The sequence below is a fragment of the Mesoplodon densirostris genome, chromosome 9 (assembly GCF_025265405.1).
Source record: "Mesoplodon densirostris isolate mMesDen1 chromosome 9, mMesDen1 primary haplotype, whole genome shotgun sequence".
NCBI lineage: Eukaryota > Metazoa > Chordata > Mammalia > Artiodactyla > Ziphiidae > Mesoplodon > Mesoplodon densirostris.
This window is the reverse complement of record NC_082669.1, coordinates 106,672,204-106,690,630: the sequence shown is the minus strand read 5'-3', so window position 1 is coordinate 106,690,630 and position 18,427 is coordinate 106,672,204. Positions and strand designations below refer to the sequence as shown.

Below are 18,427 nucleotides of genomic sequence, written 5' to 3'. Positions count from 1 at the left end.
AATCAAGGAGTTGACCGTACTTCACAGTACTACCAACTGTCCTTTCCAGCAAGCTCTCTGTACTGATGGAAAACATCAGAGGCAAACCTGTCACCCACCTCTAATGAGACCAGACTTCACTGCATGCACCCTGAGTGCGCTCCTCCACTTGGCTTCGTTTGTGTTCCCAACCCTTATTTTGCTACTCTCTGTCTCCTTTATCCTATTGTCTCTTATGTATTGTGTAAGCCGCCCTGAATCCTGCTGGCAACAGTGAAGAGTATAATTAAGACATAAGTAGACCGAGACCCTATTCTGTATGCCGCAGTGCTGAGCTGAGGCCACGAAGATGGATAAAGCCATCCCTGTAGAAGACATTTACACAGACATCTAAGATATACGGAGTGTGAATAGTCCAACATGCTGTTATTTCAAAGGGGTGATCGAGAAAGCCTTCATGGAAGAAATGGCATTTGAGGTACTGAAAGATAAAGGTGTTTAACACATAGGAAAAAAAGAAGGAGTATCTCTAAGCAAAAAGAAGAACCAGGAGGGTACAGCACGGCACACGTATGGAACTGGGAGTGTTTAAAGACGTTTCGACGATGGACATAATGAGGAAGAAGAGTGAGGAGGGTGAAACTGGAAAGGAGCCGGGGCGGCAGCAGGTGGCCCTTCCTCCTGGCCACCACGGTCATCGTCATTATCATCGTCATAACTACTTGCTGGATCAGATGCTAGTTCTAAAATTATAAAGAGTATCGAACCATAGTACGGTGTCAGCTGTACTCTCAAGGGATTTATAATCGATGGACTGACAAGAAACACCAAAGTTATACACAAATATAAAGTGGCATTTGGGAGACTTTTCTAAAGGCCCTAATGGTCTAGGATGAGGATACAACCACTTGGGCGGGAACAGTTAGTGGGGAGCACTTTTTTTAGAAAGTGGGATTCGAGCTGCCTTCAAAAGCAGGACAAAACGAGAAGGCAGGCAGGCCCGCGCTACAGGCAGAGAAGGGGGCATGCGTGTAATAAACAAGGACGTGCTCTGGGGGGAACGAGGACACAACGGTTTCACTGGAAGATGAGGTTCCTGAAGACGGGCGCATGTTAGAAGGGGGTTTTGATTTAATATAATATGGAAGATTTAACACATTATTTTAGGGAAGAGGGGTTTTTTGTGCTTTATTTAAAGCAATGGATGAAGAACATGGAGTAAAACTGTTCATGCGTTAAGGAGTATTTTTGGAAGACGGAACTGCTAAGCAAGCTGAGGGATGAACAGGAATGGGAGAGATGTAAGACCATCCAGAAAGGACGGGACGGGGCCTAGATTACAAGGGTCGCTTTGGGACCAGACAGGAAAAGCCTGGAGGGCCAAGGGAGGCAGCGCGTCCCCACTCCACTGACTCAGCAGAGAGGACTGGGTGGCGGCTACGCGCTGCTGGGGTCCTGAGAGGACCCCCCGGCCACGCCCACATTCAGCAGGAAATGACTCCACCTTAGAAGACTCGGGTTGCCAGGGGCAGAGGGTGAGGCCGCGTGGCACATACTCCACAGCTCCGCCGCCGTGCTAAGGAACCAAGGAAGGAAGATGGGAGCTTTAAAACGGACCCGCAATACAGTCCACTAAAGCAGGCCGATGAGGTCACGGAGACCTGAGAAGACAAAGTGAGATCCGATGAGAAGACAGGAGTGTGGAGGCGCCTCGCACCGGAATCCTCGGCAGCAGAGCCAGCGCAGCAAGGCCGTAATGCTTGCTGGATGAGCGAGAACGACATCAGTGTTCTCTGCGGCATCTGTGGGTCCTCTGAGTTTTACCACCAGCCAGCGCAGCAGCTGGCTGCTTTGGTAGACGCAACAGCTGAGAACCCAGCACGGGGCCGGCCCACCGCGGGCTTCAATCCTTTTAAATGGACACCTGAAGGCGCGGGCTCTGCTTTCAAGATGCTCCCCCTCAAGACCTAAGCGGACGGGCCCAACCTCCTCCTATATTTTAATACGGATTATTTTTCTTCCGTTACTACGCTGCCAACAACTGGGCACACCTGTAGTGCCGTGGCCCGTCTACATACGCACACGAGGCCTCTCAGTGTGCGACTCCTGCCGGCCTGAAGGCAACACGAAACGTGCTGATTTGCCCTGCTGCTGCCGTGTTGTCTCCTTTCAGTCCAGAGGCCGCGCACAGGGAACCTGCCTAGGAAATAAACCTGCCTATTAAAAACATTATCTGATCCTTTGTTCAGCTCTAAACCTCTTTAAAACCCATCCTTGAAGATTTCTTTGTGTTTCCAAAGCTCTACCGCTGCCCCGATGCAATATGCTAACGGTGCCTGCAGCACGGCTAGGCGTGAGGGTCCTCAGTCGCGAGCGTCTCTTGAAGGCTGGAGAGAACTCCTCCTCATGCTGGAATCTCACGTCAGGGTGGGTGGGATGGACCCGCACTGACCTGCTTCAGCCTGAAGCCCCTGTACCCCGAGAGGAGCCCTGATCCCGAGCTGCGTTCCCTGGTGTTCCCCGGCCTGGGTGCGGGCCAGGTACAAGAAGCAGTGTGTCTAAAAACAGCACATGTGTTCAGGGTTTCAGCCACACCTCATGGGAAAAGACTGCCAGTTCCTCTTTGGGTAAAGAGAGGGGGACACCATGAGGGGGATTTCCCGGACACTGGTTACCCAGGAACAGCCATTATTCTCAAATCTGTTTTACCTAAAAAAAAAATGCCTTCAGGAAATTCTTAAGTAGATTTTGAAGTTTCTAACACAAAAGTATTATTTGAATCACATTACAAGTGTGAAACCTGTAACAATTTCAGCCTAGGCCACACTGATTAGCAGTAAAACTTGTTTTCTAGCCAAACTGATGGGATAAATGGAATCATAGGACTAGACAACTTTTCAGCCCTTAAAAAAAATCATTTAAGCAGTGCCTTCTATGGCATTTAATAGATGAATTTAAATGATTCTCATATACTATGATTCAACTCAGTTAGGTGAAAAACTTTAAAAACTGTTTTCAAAGTAATTAAACCCCACTTAAAATTAGGTACGATAATTGTAATTTTTTACTAATTCAATCAATCTCCTTTTTCTGCCGCTTTTTTTTTGTTTCAGCATTAATGGGTTTTGGAAAACCATCATGGTTTGGCTTACAATACATCTTTTACGTTTACTACACATGTGATAAAAATGAATACCTACTTAAAATTATTTATGTTGTAGCAGCTGTATTTATTGTCTTACAATAAGCAGCTGCTGTGAGTCAGGCTAAGACTGGCTACATGTGCTCTCTCTGGAGCTTCTTCAAGTTTCCTGGGCTTTTACATCATTGGTGAGTAAAGGTAGCAGGTCCGACCCAGCCCGGGGAAGGTCGTAAAGAAATCCATGCGCCAGTCAGACGGCACCACGAACTTATGAGTCAACCGAAACTTCAGAGATGAGCCAATAAAATGGAAATCCAGGGAAAACTCCTTTTGCAGAAAATAGGAAAAGTATTTGTTTTCTTAAAGAAACTTTTCCTCACAAGAACAACAGTTTAAAAAACCAATTTCATGAGTTCAGTATAAAAACAGTTCCTATGGAAATAATAATTATTCTTCATGGGGGAAAATCTTATTTTGATGTTTAAATACATGTGTATCAGTGGCTTACATCTAAGTAATAAAAATACTGTTTAGGGGACTTCCCTGGTGGTCCAGTGGTAAAGAATCCGCCTTACAATGCAGGGGATGTGGGTTCAATCCCTGGTCAGGGAGCTAAGATCCCACACACTGCAGGGCACCTAAGCCCACACACCACAACTACTGAGCCTGCGCGCCTCCACTAGAGAAGAGAAAACCTGCATGCCACAACTAGAGAGAAACCTGTGTGCTGCAAACAAGACCTGATGCAGCCAAAAATAAAATAAATAAATAAACAGATGATAAAAATATTGTTTAAAAGCTTAATTTCCAATAAAATATAACTGCTGGTAAATACAGTTTATTTTTGCTGTCTACTGCTGATGGATGAAGTCTCTACTAATAGAGAAATGATTTTACTTAGAAGCTGAACTTGTGCTTTAACTGCCATGAAAAGGTCAACTTCAGATTCAAGACTCACTGACCAAGTCAATCAGGCAGCTGGCTGTATCCAAAAGAAAGAGGAAATGGTACTTGAGAATTACGTGATTATTTCTCCATCTAGAACCTTACTTGGTTTGGAAAAGATTGACATTAGAAGGAATATCCCATCATTCCTATGAAAACAAAAAAGCAAGTTATCCTACTGATTTTTAATCTAACTATATTCACCTAGAACATGAGTCCCTAAGGCCAATCTCATATCTAACATTTAACAGTTTACATGAAAAAGCGACACCTGCTTCATTTATCTGCTACTCTAATCCATACCTGATGAAATAAGACTCGCCACCTTAACTCATTTGAAGGAAAGTCATTTAACTTGGCTCTGCTGCCCACACAGCCAAACCGGGTTTTGAATTAACACATCTGTGAAAACACCTTATGTTATTGAAAAGATATCTTCATCAGGTCACCTCTTTTGAATCTCACGTACATGCCTGTCTCAGGCCCTTTAGAGGTGTGTTTACATTCTTCCCGCTAATATGTCATAGATGTGATAACACGTGAAGCAGCAACCCCCATAATTAAAAGTAGAAGAGGGGGATCCCCCAAAGATAACAGGAAAATAAAGACTTAAAAAAACATATTAAAGATAGTATTGTTGAAATAATTAACACCAAACACAACAAAATCAGAGATAAAAAGTTTTCTGATTCAGACCTAAGAACCAACCGTGTGTTCTAGAAGCTTTTCTTCTCCAACAGCTGTCCCAAACACTATCAAAATTAAAGTTCACAATAGGGACAAAACTGAAGACAACTTACCTGTCTCTTAGAAACACATGATACTTGCTATGTAAAATTATCAAGTGAATTATAGATAACCCAGCAGAATATTCTTGTGCCTCCCGCAGTGGGGATGGGGGTGTGTATGAGAAATGCCATACATTTCAGGGCCTTTCCAGGGCAAATAGCCCTGTGAGCTTCAGTGGGAGGGCGGTACACAGACCGAAGTTCCTGCAAGGGGCAGCCTGTGGCCTGTGAGTGCCAGAGCCAAGTCTCTAGGAGGCTTTAGCCTGTTCTTTCTATGGAATAATCTTCTCTCTTCTAGTGCAAGGAATGTAATTTTGAGAAGACATAAAGGAAAAAAGAATATCAAGAAATTAAATCCTTAAAGCCTAAAAAGTGCCAGAGAAGAGTTTATGGAGATGTTTACTAAATAAAGATGCTTGTGAACTTTCTATTTTAGAAAGCCAAAACAAGGTTCTCTACGAGAGTCTAGTGAAAATCTTACCCCTTGGATTTGTAAGTGGAGACACGAGACACACCTGCAGTCCATGCGTGGGAATGGTTAGGCCTGACTGGTTTTCAGTTAAACAGTACTTACATTTAAAGCAGCTTCTCCACACTTTTCAATCGCTGCAAGACCCTGATTATGAATGTGTGTCTCCAGGAGTTTTTTCAATTCTCCCAGGCCATCCTGGATTCTAGATACAAGATTATACATGCGACCCAAATCTGAAAGAAGAAGGCGCCACACCTTTATGCACAGAAACAAACTCTGCATATCCATTCCATTAACTAAGTGCTTATAGAGGTGAAAGGTACACTGAAATAAAACCACCGCGCTTTTACACCTTAATAATCAAATGCACTTAACTGTAACCAAATACTTTATATTTAGCATATGTATATTTAGCTGAAAGTAACAATGAAGTCATGCTATTATAAAAGCATATTCTCCCCCTTGCTAGGAGAAACTACTAATAGAGAAAGAAGATGATCAGGAACTACATCTGATGCTTCCTAAATTTGAGATTGAGATATGATTTATGCCTGACACATATCAGGCACTCAAATATTATTTAAAAGAATAAATTTAAGGAGTATTTATGAATATCCATCTCAACTATACAAACAAATAAGTCACAAAAAGGTCCCCAGGGCTTCCCTGGTGGCGCAGTGGTTGAGAGTCCGCCTGCCGATGCAGGGGACACGGGTTCGTGCCCCGGTCCGGGAAGATCCCACATGCCACGGAGCGGCTGGGCCCGTGAGCCATGGCCGCTGAGCCTGCGCGTCCGGAGCCTGTGCTCTGCAACGGGAGAGGCCACAACAGTGGGAGAACCGCGTACCGCAAAAAAAAAAAAAAAAAAGGGTCCCCATATTCTTCACTTAATATATGCATGGCACATGGTTGAAATATGAACACCAAAGAAAAATCCTGAATCCAAACACCAATCTTTTACTGAGCTCCTAACATGTCCCAGTAAAACAAGGGCGGGGTAAAGGAAATAGTTCTGCAAAATTATAGCCTTCTCATCTTAAAGAATTTTCAGAAGAAACATACGCAAGAAAAAAAAAAACAGCGGTAGCATCATTTAATGCTAAGGTGTATGGAACAAGTTAGACTCCAAACCACACTGAAAAGATGTTCTGCCCCCGAAGTCACACCCCAAACACACTGCAGAGGTCTGAAATCAACACAAGACAAGGCACACACACACACACACACAATCTCACACGTGAATCTCTTAAAGAATGACTGGTGTTGGTAATGCTAACTCTTGAGTCTACAACTTCACGTAATTTCAAAATCACAGATCAAAATAAATACCCTTGTGTTTTGAATCTCAGTGGCTCACCTTCATTTTTGTCAGCATCCAATAAATTCTGAAACTCTGTGTGGAAAATCTCCAAGTGTTTCTCGATGAGCACCTGCTCGCACTTCCTGGCTAGCTCGTCCTGGGTGCTCTCATGAAGGTAGACCTGGACTCTCCGCTGCTCCTCCAGCAAACGAGCCTCCGCCTGTGGGAATTAATTCAAGTCAGAGGTTTGGGTTTGCTTTTTAAACACTGCTAACAAAAATAGCAGCAAATTAAACTTGCAAACCTGCCTGAAGAAAAAAAGGGAGGGGAGGGGTTCTCTGATTTTAGGATGAATGCCAACTATAACTAACCAGTCACTAATGTGTCCCATGTTCTCTGTAACCTATATTTTTGCTTCCAAGTCCTCTTTAAATGACTTTAATGAGGTTATCATGATTAACAGTCCAAATGTATTTACATCAATTTTCTTCCCACAGATACGTGGTGCTTCACACCTTTTGGGGGTAATACCCCTGGCGACACTCTGAGAAACCTGTGGATTCTCCACTGCACACAGACACGGAGGGAAGAACCACGCCCTCTGACTGAGAGCTACTTGAGGTCAAGTCATATAAATATATTCCCTGAAATGACCACATGGAAAGAATCAGCAGCAATTAGACCTTTAAAAAACTTAAATATTATGGCCTTCTCTTGCCAATCAACTGAATATGCATCTCTGAAATCTACTGGATTATTTATGCATCTCAATTTCTTCCATCTCCCTTCAAGGAAGAGAAGAAAACAGGGATGCAATTTAAAAGAGTAGCAAAGTTAATAAAAGTCGGTTGTTTTACAACATATTACCAGAAATGTGTGGTGTAAAGTATCACCTAGGAACCACTAAATTATCAAAGCAAGAAACAAATTTCAGGGCTTCCCTGGTGGCGCAGTGGTTGAGAATCTGCCTGCTAATGCAAGGGACACGGGTTTGAGCCCTGGTCTGGGAGGATCCCACATGCCGTGGAGCAACTAGGCCCGTGAGCCACAACTACTGAGCCTGCACGTCTGGAGCCTGTGCTCCACAACAAGAGAGGCTGCAATAGCGAGAGGCCCGCGCACCACGATTAAGAGTGGCCCCCACTTGCCACAACTAGAGAAAGCCCTTGCACAGAAATGAAGACCTAACACAGCAAAATTAAATTAATTAATTAATAAACTCCTACCCGCAACATCTTCTTAAAAATAAAAAATTTCAATGATCTCGCATTATTCAGGTAATCTGAATAAAGAGTGAAAAACTATATTTTGTATTGTAAAAATGCCAATACTTCCCAAAATGATGTTTTTTTTGTGTGTGTGTGTGTGATACACAGGCCTCTCACTGCTGTGGCCTCTCCCGTTGCGGAGCACAGGCTCCGGATGTGCAGGCTCAGCGGCCATGGCTCATGGGCCCAGCTAGCTGCTCCACGGCATGTGGGATCTTCCTGGACAGGGGCACGAACCCGTGTCCCCTGCATCGGCAGGCGGACTCTCAACCACTGTGCCACCAGGGAAGCCCCCAAAATGATTTTTAAATTTGGCATAATTTTGGAGAAATCTAGAAAAATTCAAGTGGAAGAATAAACATTCAAGAGCCAAAAAAACATAAAAAGAAAAAATGACTGGGCAGGTCTTGCACTGTCAAGAATTACTAATAGGACAACAGTTTCAACTGCAGAAATTTAAACCTTACTGCACATTCTAAATACAGTTAAATGTGAAAAACAAAATAAACTTGGAAAATATCTGTAGTATATATCAAAAGGTCAATATCCTTAATATATAATAATCTGTGAAAAATCAATAAGTATGTGCAAATAAAAACATGGGAAAGGAAAAGGAACAATTTTAAAATTAAGAAATACTTGAAGATTCTGATAACATACAATTTGTTATATTACTTGGTTAATGGAATACCGCTATCCAGTAAATATAAAATACATTAATGTAATAAATCAGTGGGGGGAAAAAGTTATTTAAAAACCCTATAGGGCTTCCCTGGTGGTGCAGTGGTTAAAGAATCCGCTGGCCAATGCAGGAGACACGGGTTCGAGCCCTGGTCCAGGAAGATCCCACATGCCGCGGAGCAACTAAGCCCGTGTGCCACAACTACTGAGCCTGCGCTCTAGAGCCTGCGAGCCACAACTACTGAGCCTGTGCGCCAGGAGCCCATGCTCCACAACAAGAGAAGCCACCACAATGAGAAGCCTGCACACCGTAACGAAGAGTAGCCCTAGCTCTCTGCAACTAGAGAAAGCCCGCACACAGCAACAAAGACCCAGTGCAGCCAAAAATAAATAAATAAAAACAAAACAAAACCCTATAGCATTACTCCAATTTGGTGTTTTTGTGCATACTTAAGTAACAGTTTCCCAAGTTTGTGCAGGTTTATGCTATTTGTATTTCCCCGCAAGTCTACAGTTGGGTGTTTTTTTTCCTGATTACAAAGCAATTTTAAAAAACAATAAAAGATCTTTCTGTGCTTTAACTCTGAAGTTCCAAGCCTCTGCTGCTTCATATCTAGTATTTCATTAAGCCTGATACCTCAAGAACTAAAGCTGGTGAAACACAGGACATGCAAACCAAAAGGCACCACTTTTTCTCGAGGTTATACCTGTTTCCTAGAAGAACGTAACACCCTGGCAGCAAAAAGTCATCTCTTAAAAACTTTTCTTTCCCCCAAAATGAAAGGTAAAGCTTTGGTATCACTGCTGATTCACTTTCTGGGGGACACTGGCTTTCCATCCCCTGTACTACAAAAAAACAGTAGCACTCTACAGACTCTTCCTGTAGGGGCCGAGAGGGAAGAGCAAACTGGTCCCTAAGTGATCACAAAAGCATTAAAAGCCAGAGGGGCTCAGTAGCTGTTTACACAGCAGTCCCCCCTTATCTACGGGGGATACGTTCCAAGACCCCCAGTGGATGCCTGCAACTGTGAACCCTATAGGTACTATGTTTTTTCCTATACGTACATACTTATGAGAAAGTTTAATTTACAAATTAGGTACAGTAAGAGATTAGCACCATCAATAAAGTAGAACAATTGTAACAATATAATGTCATAAAAGTTACGTTTAATGCCTTTGCCATCTTAACTGGGCACGTGCCATGCACTGTAGCCATAACGTCAACTTGAGGTGTGACAGCAGAACCAGCACACATTTTCCTTCTTCACAATCTCATGGAGACAATTTATTCTCACCACAGATCTTAGCAACCTTTTCCTTATTAAGCTGAGAACGTTCTCCTTTTTACTTAAAGGAAGTACTTTATGGCTTCTCTTTGGCGTATCTGAATTGCTACTCTTGTGCTTTGGGGCCACTTTCAAGTAAAGTAAGAGCTACGTGATCTCAAGCACTGCAGACGAGGGTCGATCTGATCACCTGGTCGATGGAGAGACTAACAGGGGAGATGCTATGGAGAAAGGTATGATTCAAGGGCAAGATTCCATCATGCTCCTCAGAACGACATATTTCAATACATACAATTTAAAGCTTATGGACTGTTTATTTCTGGAACTTTCCATTTAATATTTTTCGGACTGAGGTTGACTGTGGGTAACTGAAACTGTGAATAAGGTGGGACTGCTGTCCACAGGCTTACTTCCTTTTATTGCGATTCACAGATACTGCTTTTTTAAAAACAAAACAGAAACTGAAGGACTGTGGGTTGAGCAAGTCTATCAGCACCGTTTTTTCAAAAGCGTGTGCTCACTTTGGGTCTCTGTGCCACATTTTGGTAATTCTCAAAATATTTAAACTTTTTCATTATTATTATTTGTTATGCTGATCTGTGATCAGTGATCTTAGATGTTGCTATTTTAATTGTTTTGGCATCATTTAGCAATAAAGCTTTTTTAAATTAAGGTATGTAAATTGGTGTTTTTGACATAACGCTATTCTCCACATTTCAGAGACTACACTATGGCGTCACGCCCTGGGAAACCAAAAACTCCAAGTGACTTGCTTTCTCGCAGTGGTCTGAACCTGGGCCTGCAGTGTCTCTGAGGTTGGTGAAAAACCCAAGGTCCTGGGTGTTATGTCATTAGGTTTTAGGAAGGACAGTCATTTACATTCTTTGTTGATTTGAAGGCAAATAAGCCCTTGGTCAGGACTGTACTTGGCAGATAATTACGTCAGAACACCCGGATCAAATTCAGAATGACTAAATAAAGTTAAGCGATTAAAGGCTGCTCCTATTAATTCTATTAGGATCAGTCTGCAGGAAAAACACAATGAAAAAAAGACCAAAAAAGTAAGCAAATTCATGAAATAAGGGATACTTTATTTTTAAAGTTTTAAAAAATGACATTAGAAACCTAGAAGCGTCACACGTTTTTTTCGTAGCTCAGATGAGACAGTAAGATATGCTAAAACACTAATATGGCTCAGGGGTGTTCACTCATCAAAGTCATCAGTAGAAGGAAAGCCAAAGATTCTCAACTGTTTCCACTAAAAGATTCCTAACAACACAGAAGTGGGAACATAGACCAACCCCCCCCCCGGGAATTTGCACATCTAGCCCAAGCTGGCTGTTAAAAGCAGAGTATTTCTTGAAAGTTCAGGCTTTATCTCAATATTGTTCATGAGTTTTGTATTCTACTTCCTGATAGAATGTTTTAATATAAACGTAATTTCTTAAGTTATTAAATAAAATGTGCCACAATTTATCCCATGGTTTTGCATATTCTCAGGCATATACTGAAGGTTCTAAACAATGTATGTGTGTAATACCAAACACTTATATCATGCTTGCTCTTTGCCAAGCATCAAATAATATATAATAATAATAATAAATTATCCCCATTTTATAGATGAGGAAACTGAGGAACAGAAAGGTTAAGGTCAACTCCCTAGTAACTGGTGGAGTAGGGGTTTTAAACTAGCCCCATAGCTCAGTTTGAGATGCAAGGCTACAGCTATAGGTAAGGGCAGAACTGTCCGCACGGTTAAATTCCACTTTTATGCTCAGAGTCTCTGCATTATGGACTTTCAGAATGGAAGGATGTCATGTTGGTAAGAAACAACCAGATTTGGGCCAAACCTTTAATGCCTCTAGGAAGAAATCCCCTCTAAGAGAGCAAGGATGCTGGGAGCATGCTCTCTGTTGAAGGCAGAGCTCACACTGGGGTGAAAACATCCAGGCCACTGGAAATCCTTGCTCCTCAAGTTGCCTTTGGTTCCAGGTCCGATTTTAAAAGCAGATTTCCCTGCTTTGGGAGCGCTGATGTAGCTCTGGCCTAAAAGTGGATTTCCTTGTATCAAAGCACTACTACCTTCCTTGTTGTGGATAGCAGGTAACTGCAATTCACTAAGTAGTCTGTAAAATGAAAAGGCCTGAACCACGCTTGTGGATGTGTACCGTGATAAAAGGCCCCACTTTTAAAAACATACATAGTTTTAAAAGGATCACCATATATAGTAGAGTTCAATAAAATATGTCTTTATGAAAACTACACTGCCAAAATAAAAAAATGAAGTAACAGGCAATGCTTAGATTTAAAACAGATTTGTCAGGCAGCTGTTAGAAACTCTCTATAAGCTGGTTAGGTTCCAGACTGGCACACAAAAGCTAATTTAATCCATAAGTATACACAAGGAACTATCACTACTCCAAGTATGATACTTCTTTTTTTTTTTTTTTTGCGGTACGCGGGCCTCTCACAGTCGTGGCCTCTCCCGTTGCGGAGCACAGGCTCCGGACGCGCAGACTCAGCGGCCATGGCTCACGGGCCCAGCCGCTCCGCGGCATGTGGGATCTTCCCGGACCGGGGCACAAACCCACGTCCCCTGCATCGGCAGGCGGACTCTCAACCACTGCACCACCAGGGAAGCCCCCCAAGTATAATACTTCTGAAGAGTTCCACTTTTGTTAGGTTTTGAGGTTATCAGAAATTTGTCAAGGACTTTCAGCTTCAAACTTGTAAGGGCCACTTATAATCACTATCTCTTATCGGAAAATGCACTCGGAATGTCACAAACAAATTGGGGAGGACCTTCTCTACATGGCTAGAAGGGAGAGCTGTTTGCTGCTCTTTCTGACTTACTAACTTTCGATCTCAGCACATGGAGAAAGTGGTTCTGCAGTGCATTTGCTCTCCAAGCGAACAGAGAATCAAGGGAAAAAAGCAGGTGTCAGACACAGTCGGCCCCAGACTCCCTGGACATCTCCCTGCCCGTCTCAGTCAGCAGCCATAGCCTGTGGGCAAAACCCTGCCTGTAAGGAAACTTCCATTGGAACACCGCTGCACTCACTGTTCAGATGTTGCCATGGCTGCTTCTGCACTGCAACGGCAGAGCTGAACAGTTGCAAGAGAGACCACATGTGCACAAGGTCTAAAATATTTACCATCTGGCCTTTCATAGAAGGTTTGCTACCTCCTGACTTAGGTCACTCCTCAGAGCATACGTCTGGGATACCTGTATTCCCGAGAAGGAGAACGAAGAATAATTCCACTAGAACTTCACTGTAACATCACTTAATGTAGAAACAGATTTATGATACAGACACTGATCTTGGATTTTTTCTTGTCTAAGACTTCGATCCTGTTCTCTCAGAAGGACTTCTCCTCTAATGCAAACTTGAAGACTGTGTTATATAGATTTTTAGGGGATATTTCAGAAGCAAAAAAGCAGAAGTTTAAAGTTCGCAAATATTTGTTTCTTAAAAACTAGTTTCTCATTGACGTAAGACCGTGGCTCCCGTTAGCTACACATATACATTCTATTGTAGTAGAGACAGTTCAAAACACGAAAGTCATACAGCTATTACGGTTATATCCGCCGATCAGTAAGGAGAACACTGAGCCATGATTACCAAATTAATTTATAAAAGCTCCTTGGTGAACTGGGAGAAACCATCTGCATCTGCTACAGACACTACAGGATAACAGTGCCTAAGAAATGACTTTGAAGAAAGTTGCATATATTAAAAAGAATAATTCATTTGAGCAGCAATAACTTTTAACTTAAGCCTACTTTAAGTACTATGTTTAAGCTTACCTTTTTCATGTATTCAGTAACCGGGTTCTGCTGCAAGAATTCGGTACTCTCTCTGGTATAAAATCTCTCTGTGTCAGCCAAAAACTGAGATTCAAAGGATTCTTTGTACACTGTTAGCGTTGGGCCCTTTGCAAAGGCATCATCTTCATTCAGTCCCAGTTCCACTGGAAGTAAACAGAAACTACATGTCAACTGCCCTATTTTTGGTTATATTTTAAGGAATATACTTAGGTGTAGCATTCAGTTTAAGTTATCCTTAAAAGGTAAGAATAAAATAACAGGGCATAAGGCAAATCTGTTATTCACTGGTAGTAAAGTATACTTTCAATAAAAGAAAAAAGAAAAAAATCCAAGACACACAAAAGCAAGTAATTCTGATGGATGGCCAGGCATGTTTCAAGTTATCATGAAGTTCATTCAGAGAACGTTTATATTTCTAAAAGCTTACAAGAAGTAAGAATGCCTAATTCTAAACTTTCAAAGAAATACAATGCTACCTAAGCTTTTAAAATACTGTATTACTTTTTAGATTTCTCAATCTGTTACCATTTGGCTCCATTAATGACACTCTAGCATATATATCCAGTAATTCAGTATGAGACTAGAAAAGAAAATAATTCAAATGTCTAGTCCATCAAAATTTCCTTAGGGCACAAAGATCCAACAATTTTTATAATGGGTAAAATCAAACCGAATCACACTGACATAAAAGAATTATGAGTACCTTTGTAAATGCTAACAATATTCTTGATAATACTAAACTATCTGAAAATAAATCTATTGGAGCACTGTTATGTAATTGTCACTTGATATACAACTTCGAATAAATTAAAGGGAAATTGTTTACCATAAGACTGTACAACTCCGCTTATCAGTCTTGTATTGATGGTTTCACCATTTCTTTCCTTTTCAATCAGTTTTAGAACAGCATTTGTTACCTTTAGAAAGGATATAGGAAGAAAACATGTAGATTACAGACTACAGTATGTATTTGGCTGGCCAAAAAGTTCGTTCGGGTTTTAAGCCAACCCAACCTTATGTTACTACATAGCTCTTAAACATCAGAATCCATTAAATGCAAGGTGAGAGGCACTCTTAGGACATTCCAAAGGAGTGAGGAAGACAATGGCTAAGAAATGAAATCTGGAAGGGGTTTTAAAAGGAAAACATGCACACACTCACACAAGTAGGTTACCTGTTTATTCAATGGCCTGAAAAGACAATCTCTCCAAGTCACCAATGCAAGCTGGATGAAAAGAAAAAGGAACAGTATTAAATGGCTATACTTTTACTATGCTTTTTCCAAAGCTGAAGTCATAGGAAATAGCCTGAATCCTAGATTACATGTATCAATATTTCTAGATTATAAACTTGGTAAAAATCATCATGATGAAATCAGAGAGCCATTCTCTTAACAACTTCAAAAGGTATCAAAGTAGACATTTATCAGCTTACACTTTAACAGGTGAGATAAAAAGAAAATCTGGATTTTAGGAGAACATACATATTAGCCTAAAGGGCAACAGTGGATTCAATGTATAAAATTGTTCTCTGACTCAAATGTATGTGTTGACCTAACACATTTAAGAAAGATAATTCCATTTATCATAGTTTCCTAATACTCAGTAAAATAAATAATGGATCTTAAATATCTAATAAGTTCTGTATCTTTATCATGGTGTTTTATGTTACATGGATGCATACAACTGTAAATGCATCAAACTGTACATCTTAAATGAATGCAGTTTATTATACATAAATTATTCAAATTTCCCATTTGACTAGTATGTGTGCATATGATGCATTTATAAAAGTTTTGGAACTTCTCAATAGAGGTTATGTCAGAAAGTTACTGTAAGTTCCCCTAAAGAGAAATGTTACAATTCATATATGGTTTTTAAACTGTTGAGAAATGTATTATTCAGTTAAGTTCGAACTCAAATTTATAACAATTTAACACTCAAATACAAACTGCTGAGAAATTAATTTAAATGTAAATGCTATCAGTCTTATTTTCCTCCAAATTTAACCACAGATAAAACTGGGTTTATGTAAGATAATACAGTTCTGAAAAGATTATGTGTAAATTTAATTTACAAAATGAAAAAAATTCTACCAAAAAAAGGGCAACATGAAAGCACTATTTAAGAGAAAAATATTTTTAGTAAAGCATGAACAATATATACTCAAGTACTATTAGAATAAAAAGGTTATTTCAGAATTAGGAATTATGCTACCAAAAAAGACTCCGGGAAGAAAGAGTCTCATTTTTCAGGAAAAATGCACCCCGTGGGGCGCGGTTTGAAGGTAACTCTCCCTGTGGAAACTCGCTGTCGTTCCTCTCCCCACTCCTCAGACCTGTCAGTGCAGGGGGAGGCAAGGCAAACGCAACGTGTGGCCATCAACTTCCAGTAAAGATTCTGCACCTTTAAAAATAACTTTTCCCAAACATTTTTCTAAGTTAAGACAGCACTAGGCAGACCTAATCTGACTTGGGATAATTTGTCACTTTGAAGGAAGAAAGGCAAGATAAGAAAGCAGGACCGAAGGTAAAGCAGAGAAAGTTCAGAAGGACAGATTTAGGGAAAAAGTCTTGCTGAATCCCTTTAACATGTTAATAATGAAATTAGTTTACGCGCTCTGGTTGACTGGAAAGGAAACCCACAACTTTCTATAATTGAAGAGAAAGACAAAATTATCAAGGAAAAAAGTAAATCTTTATAGTTCATGACAAAGCATCCCCGTCTTCTGGAGAGTCTGGAAAATGCAATGAGGCATCACTGTACAAGAACTGTTCCATGTGTCAACTGATATTCTAACTTTAAATGAATTCAGCAGGCTCCCTGCAAGAGCAGGCAAAGGAAATACTGTTTCTAGAGAGGGGTGTTACCTGGCCTTTGTTATGAGTTATGGCTGCATGTTGCATTTCCAAACTAACTACAGCATTTAGGGATGTAGAAACTACGAATTTTGAAAGTAAAAAAAAAAAAAAAAAAAAAAGAAAGAAAGAAAAGGAAAGAAAAGCAGCCAAATCTTGAAAACAGTACACAAAAAAGTTTAAAGACTGTAATAATTTTTAGGAGCATGTGATGTTATTATAGCACATATATATGGTGTTTTAGGTCAAGCAGCCAAGAGGAAATCAACGAAAATCACGCTGATTCCTACACTGACAACTTTCAGTCTCAAGAAAGCATTTGTGAGTGGAAAAGAAAAGGGGAACTACATACAAAAGACTCAAATCAAAACACTAAACCTAGAAAATTCTGTTAAAATTATATAACAAAGTACCATTATGAAGCAATAACTGTTTGGTACAGAAACTGAGCTACACAAATATTAAAATAATAAAAATTTGCCATGCATCTATGGCACATTTCTTTTAATTAAATTTGCCAAAAGCAAAGCAACAAAGCACTGCTATTATAGCAACATTCTTGGATATGGAGAGAATCTCATTATGCAGAACCTGACATTTTGACACCACTCGTTCAGAAAAGGTATCTGAGAGCCTACGATGAACACACAGACTGTTCTGCTGTTCTGAGTCCTCCCTTGACTGGTTCTCAAACTCAAGAGTGCGTCAGGATCACCTGGAGGGCTTGCTAAAAACACAATGCTGGGCCCCAGCTCCAGAGTCTCTAGTTAAGTCAGTCTAGGCTGAGGCCCAATTACTTGCATTTCTAACAAGTTCCCAAGTAATATTGATGCTGCAAGTTTGGGGACCACACTTTGTAAAACCAGTGAGCCTGGAAAAAGCTCCCTTGACTGAAGAAACATACTAATGAAGGTGATTTAACAATTCAAATTTTGCCTCTTCAAAATTTTTCATGCAGTCTTAAAAAAAACCCCTCAATTTTGAATTCTGTTAAGTGTCATGACTCATATTACTTTGTATATTGAGTGGGTAGAATGGAATTTCACATCACAGTCCCCTCCGTGAAGCAGTTTCCCAGACCCCAAAAGACCGTGGATGGCTGATCACCGAGGCTCGAGTCCCAAGTAAGGGACCCGCTTTGCCTGCTGCGGCCGGGATGCAGGACTTGCTGTGCTAAAACGGGGACAGCTCGGGGTTCAGCCTGATGGTCGGTCAGATAATTGAAGAAGAAACTTTTAATAAGTAAATGCAGAAGCGTGCAGGCTGTATTTTAGAACTCCAATTACTCATCCTTCTCTTTTCTCGCCACAAAATATCTAAGGGCCATTTACTGATAAATTAAAACAAAGGAAGTTATAGCTCACCAGTCTGAAAACTGCTTACTATTTGCCTAGATCTCCTACCTGGAAGGAAGACGCGTCCCTAAGAAAGCACACATTTGAAAGGTGTGTGAAAAAGATCTTACGGAGTAGATTTCATAGATTCCTTTCCGTCCTTCGTCGCACTCGCGGCGAACCCAGTGTCTGTTGAGGTAGGCACAAATCCCATTCAGCACCTTGCTTGAAAACCGGTAGTCTTCCCACTGTTGAGTGTAGAACTTCAGTACGCTCTCATCCATCAAATCTTCTCCGTCCTAAAGACAAGTTCACTAAAGCTTTAAGATGACTAATTTGTCACATGATAAATTAGAGATAAAAGTTAACTGAAACAAATCTACTGCATTAAGATACACTGATGTGTATGGTTATAGATAGGTTCTTTGAATTATTCTGTATACAAAACATGCTCACTTACTACAAATTCTCACAAGAAAGTAGCTCATGAGGATTAGACTAAAGAGAATTTTAATGAAAATTCTTTGATCTCAAACTAGAACTTTT

General features: G+C 40.8%; 1 protein-coding gene across 4 annotated transcripts in view; it reads right to left on the bottom strand.

Moving 5' to 3' along the window:
* The window catches only part of CUL1 (cullin 1), a 119,726-nt gene that overhangs the window by 24,740 nt on the left and 76,559 nt on the right, over positions 1 to 18,427 (bottom strand). For all 4 annotated transcript variants that reach the window (XM_060108245.1, XM_060108247.1, XM_060108246.1 and 1 more), the window contains 6 exons: positions 18,013 to 18,180; positions 14,865 to 14,915; positions 14,517 to 14,607; positions 13,670 to 13,833; positions 6,684 to 6,846; positions 5,429 to 5,559 (listed from right to left, as the gene is read on the bottom strand). In XM_060108245.1, coding sequence (XP_059964228.1) covers positions 5,429 to 5,559; positions 6,684 to 6,846; positions 13,670 to 13,833; positions 14,517 to 14,607; positions 14,865 to 14,915; positions 18,013 to 18,180 — 768 coding nt within the window. The remainder of the gene's footprint in view (positions 1 to 5,428; positions 5,560 to 6,683; positions 6,847 to 13,669; positions 13,834 to 14,516; positions 14,608 to 14,864; positions 14,916 to 18,012; positions 18,181 to 18,427) is intronic.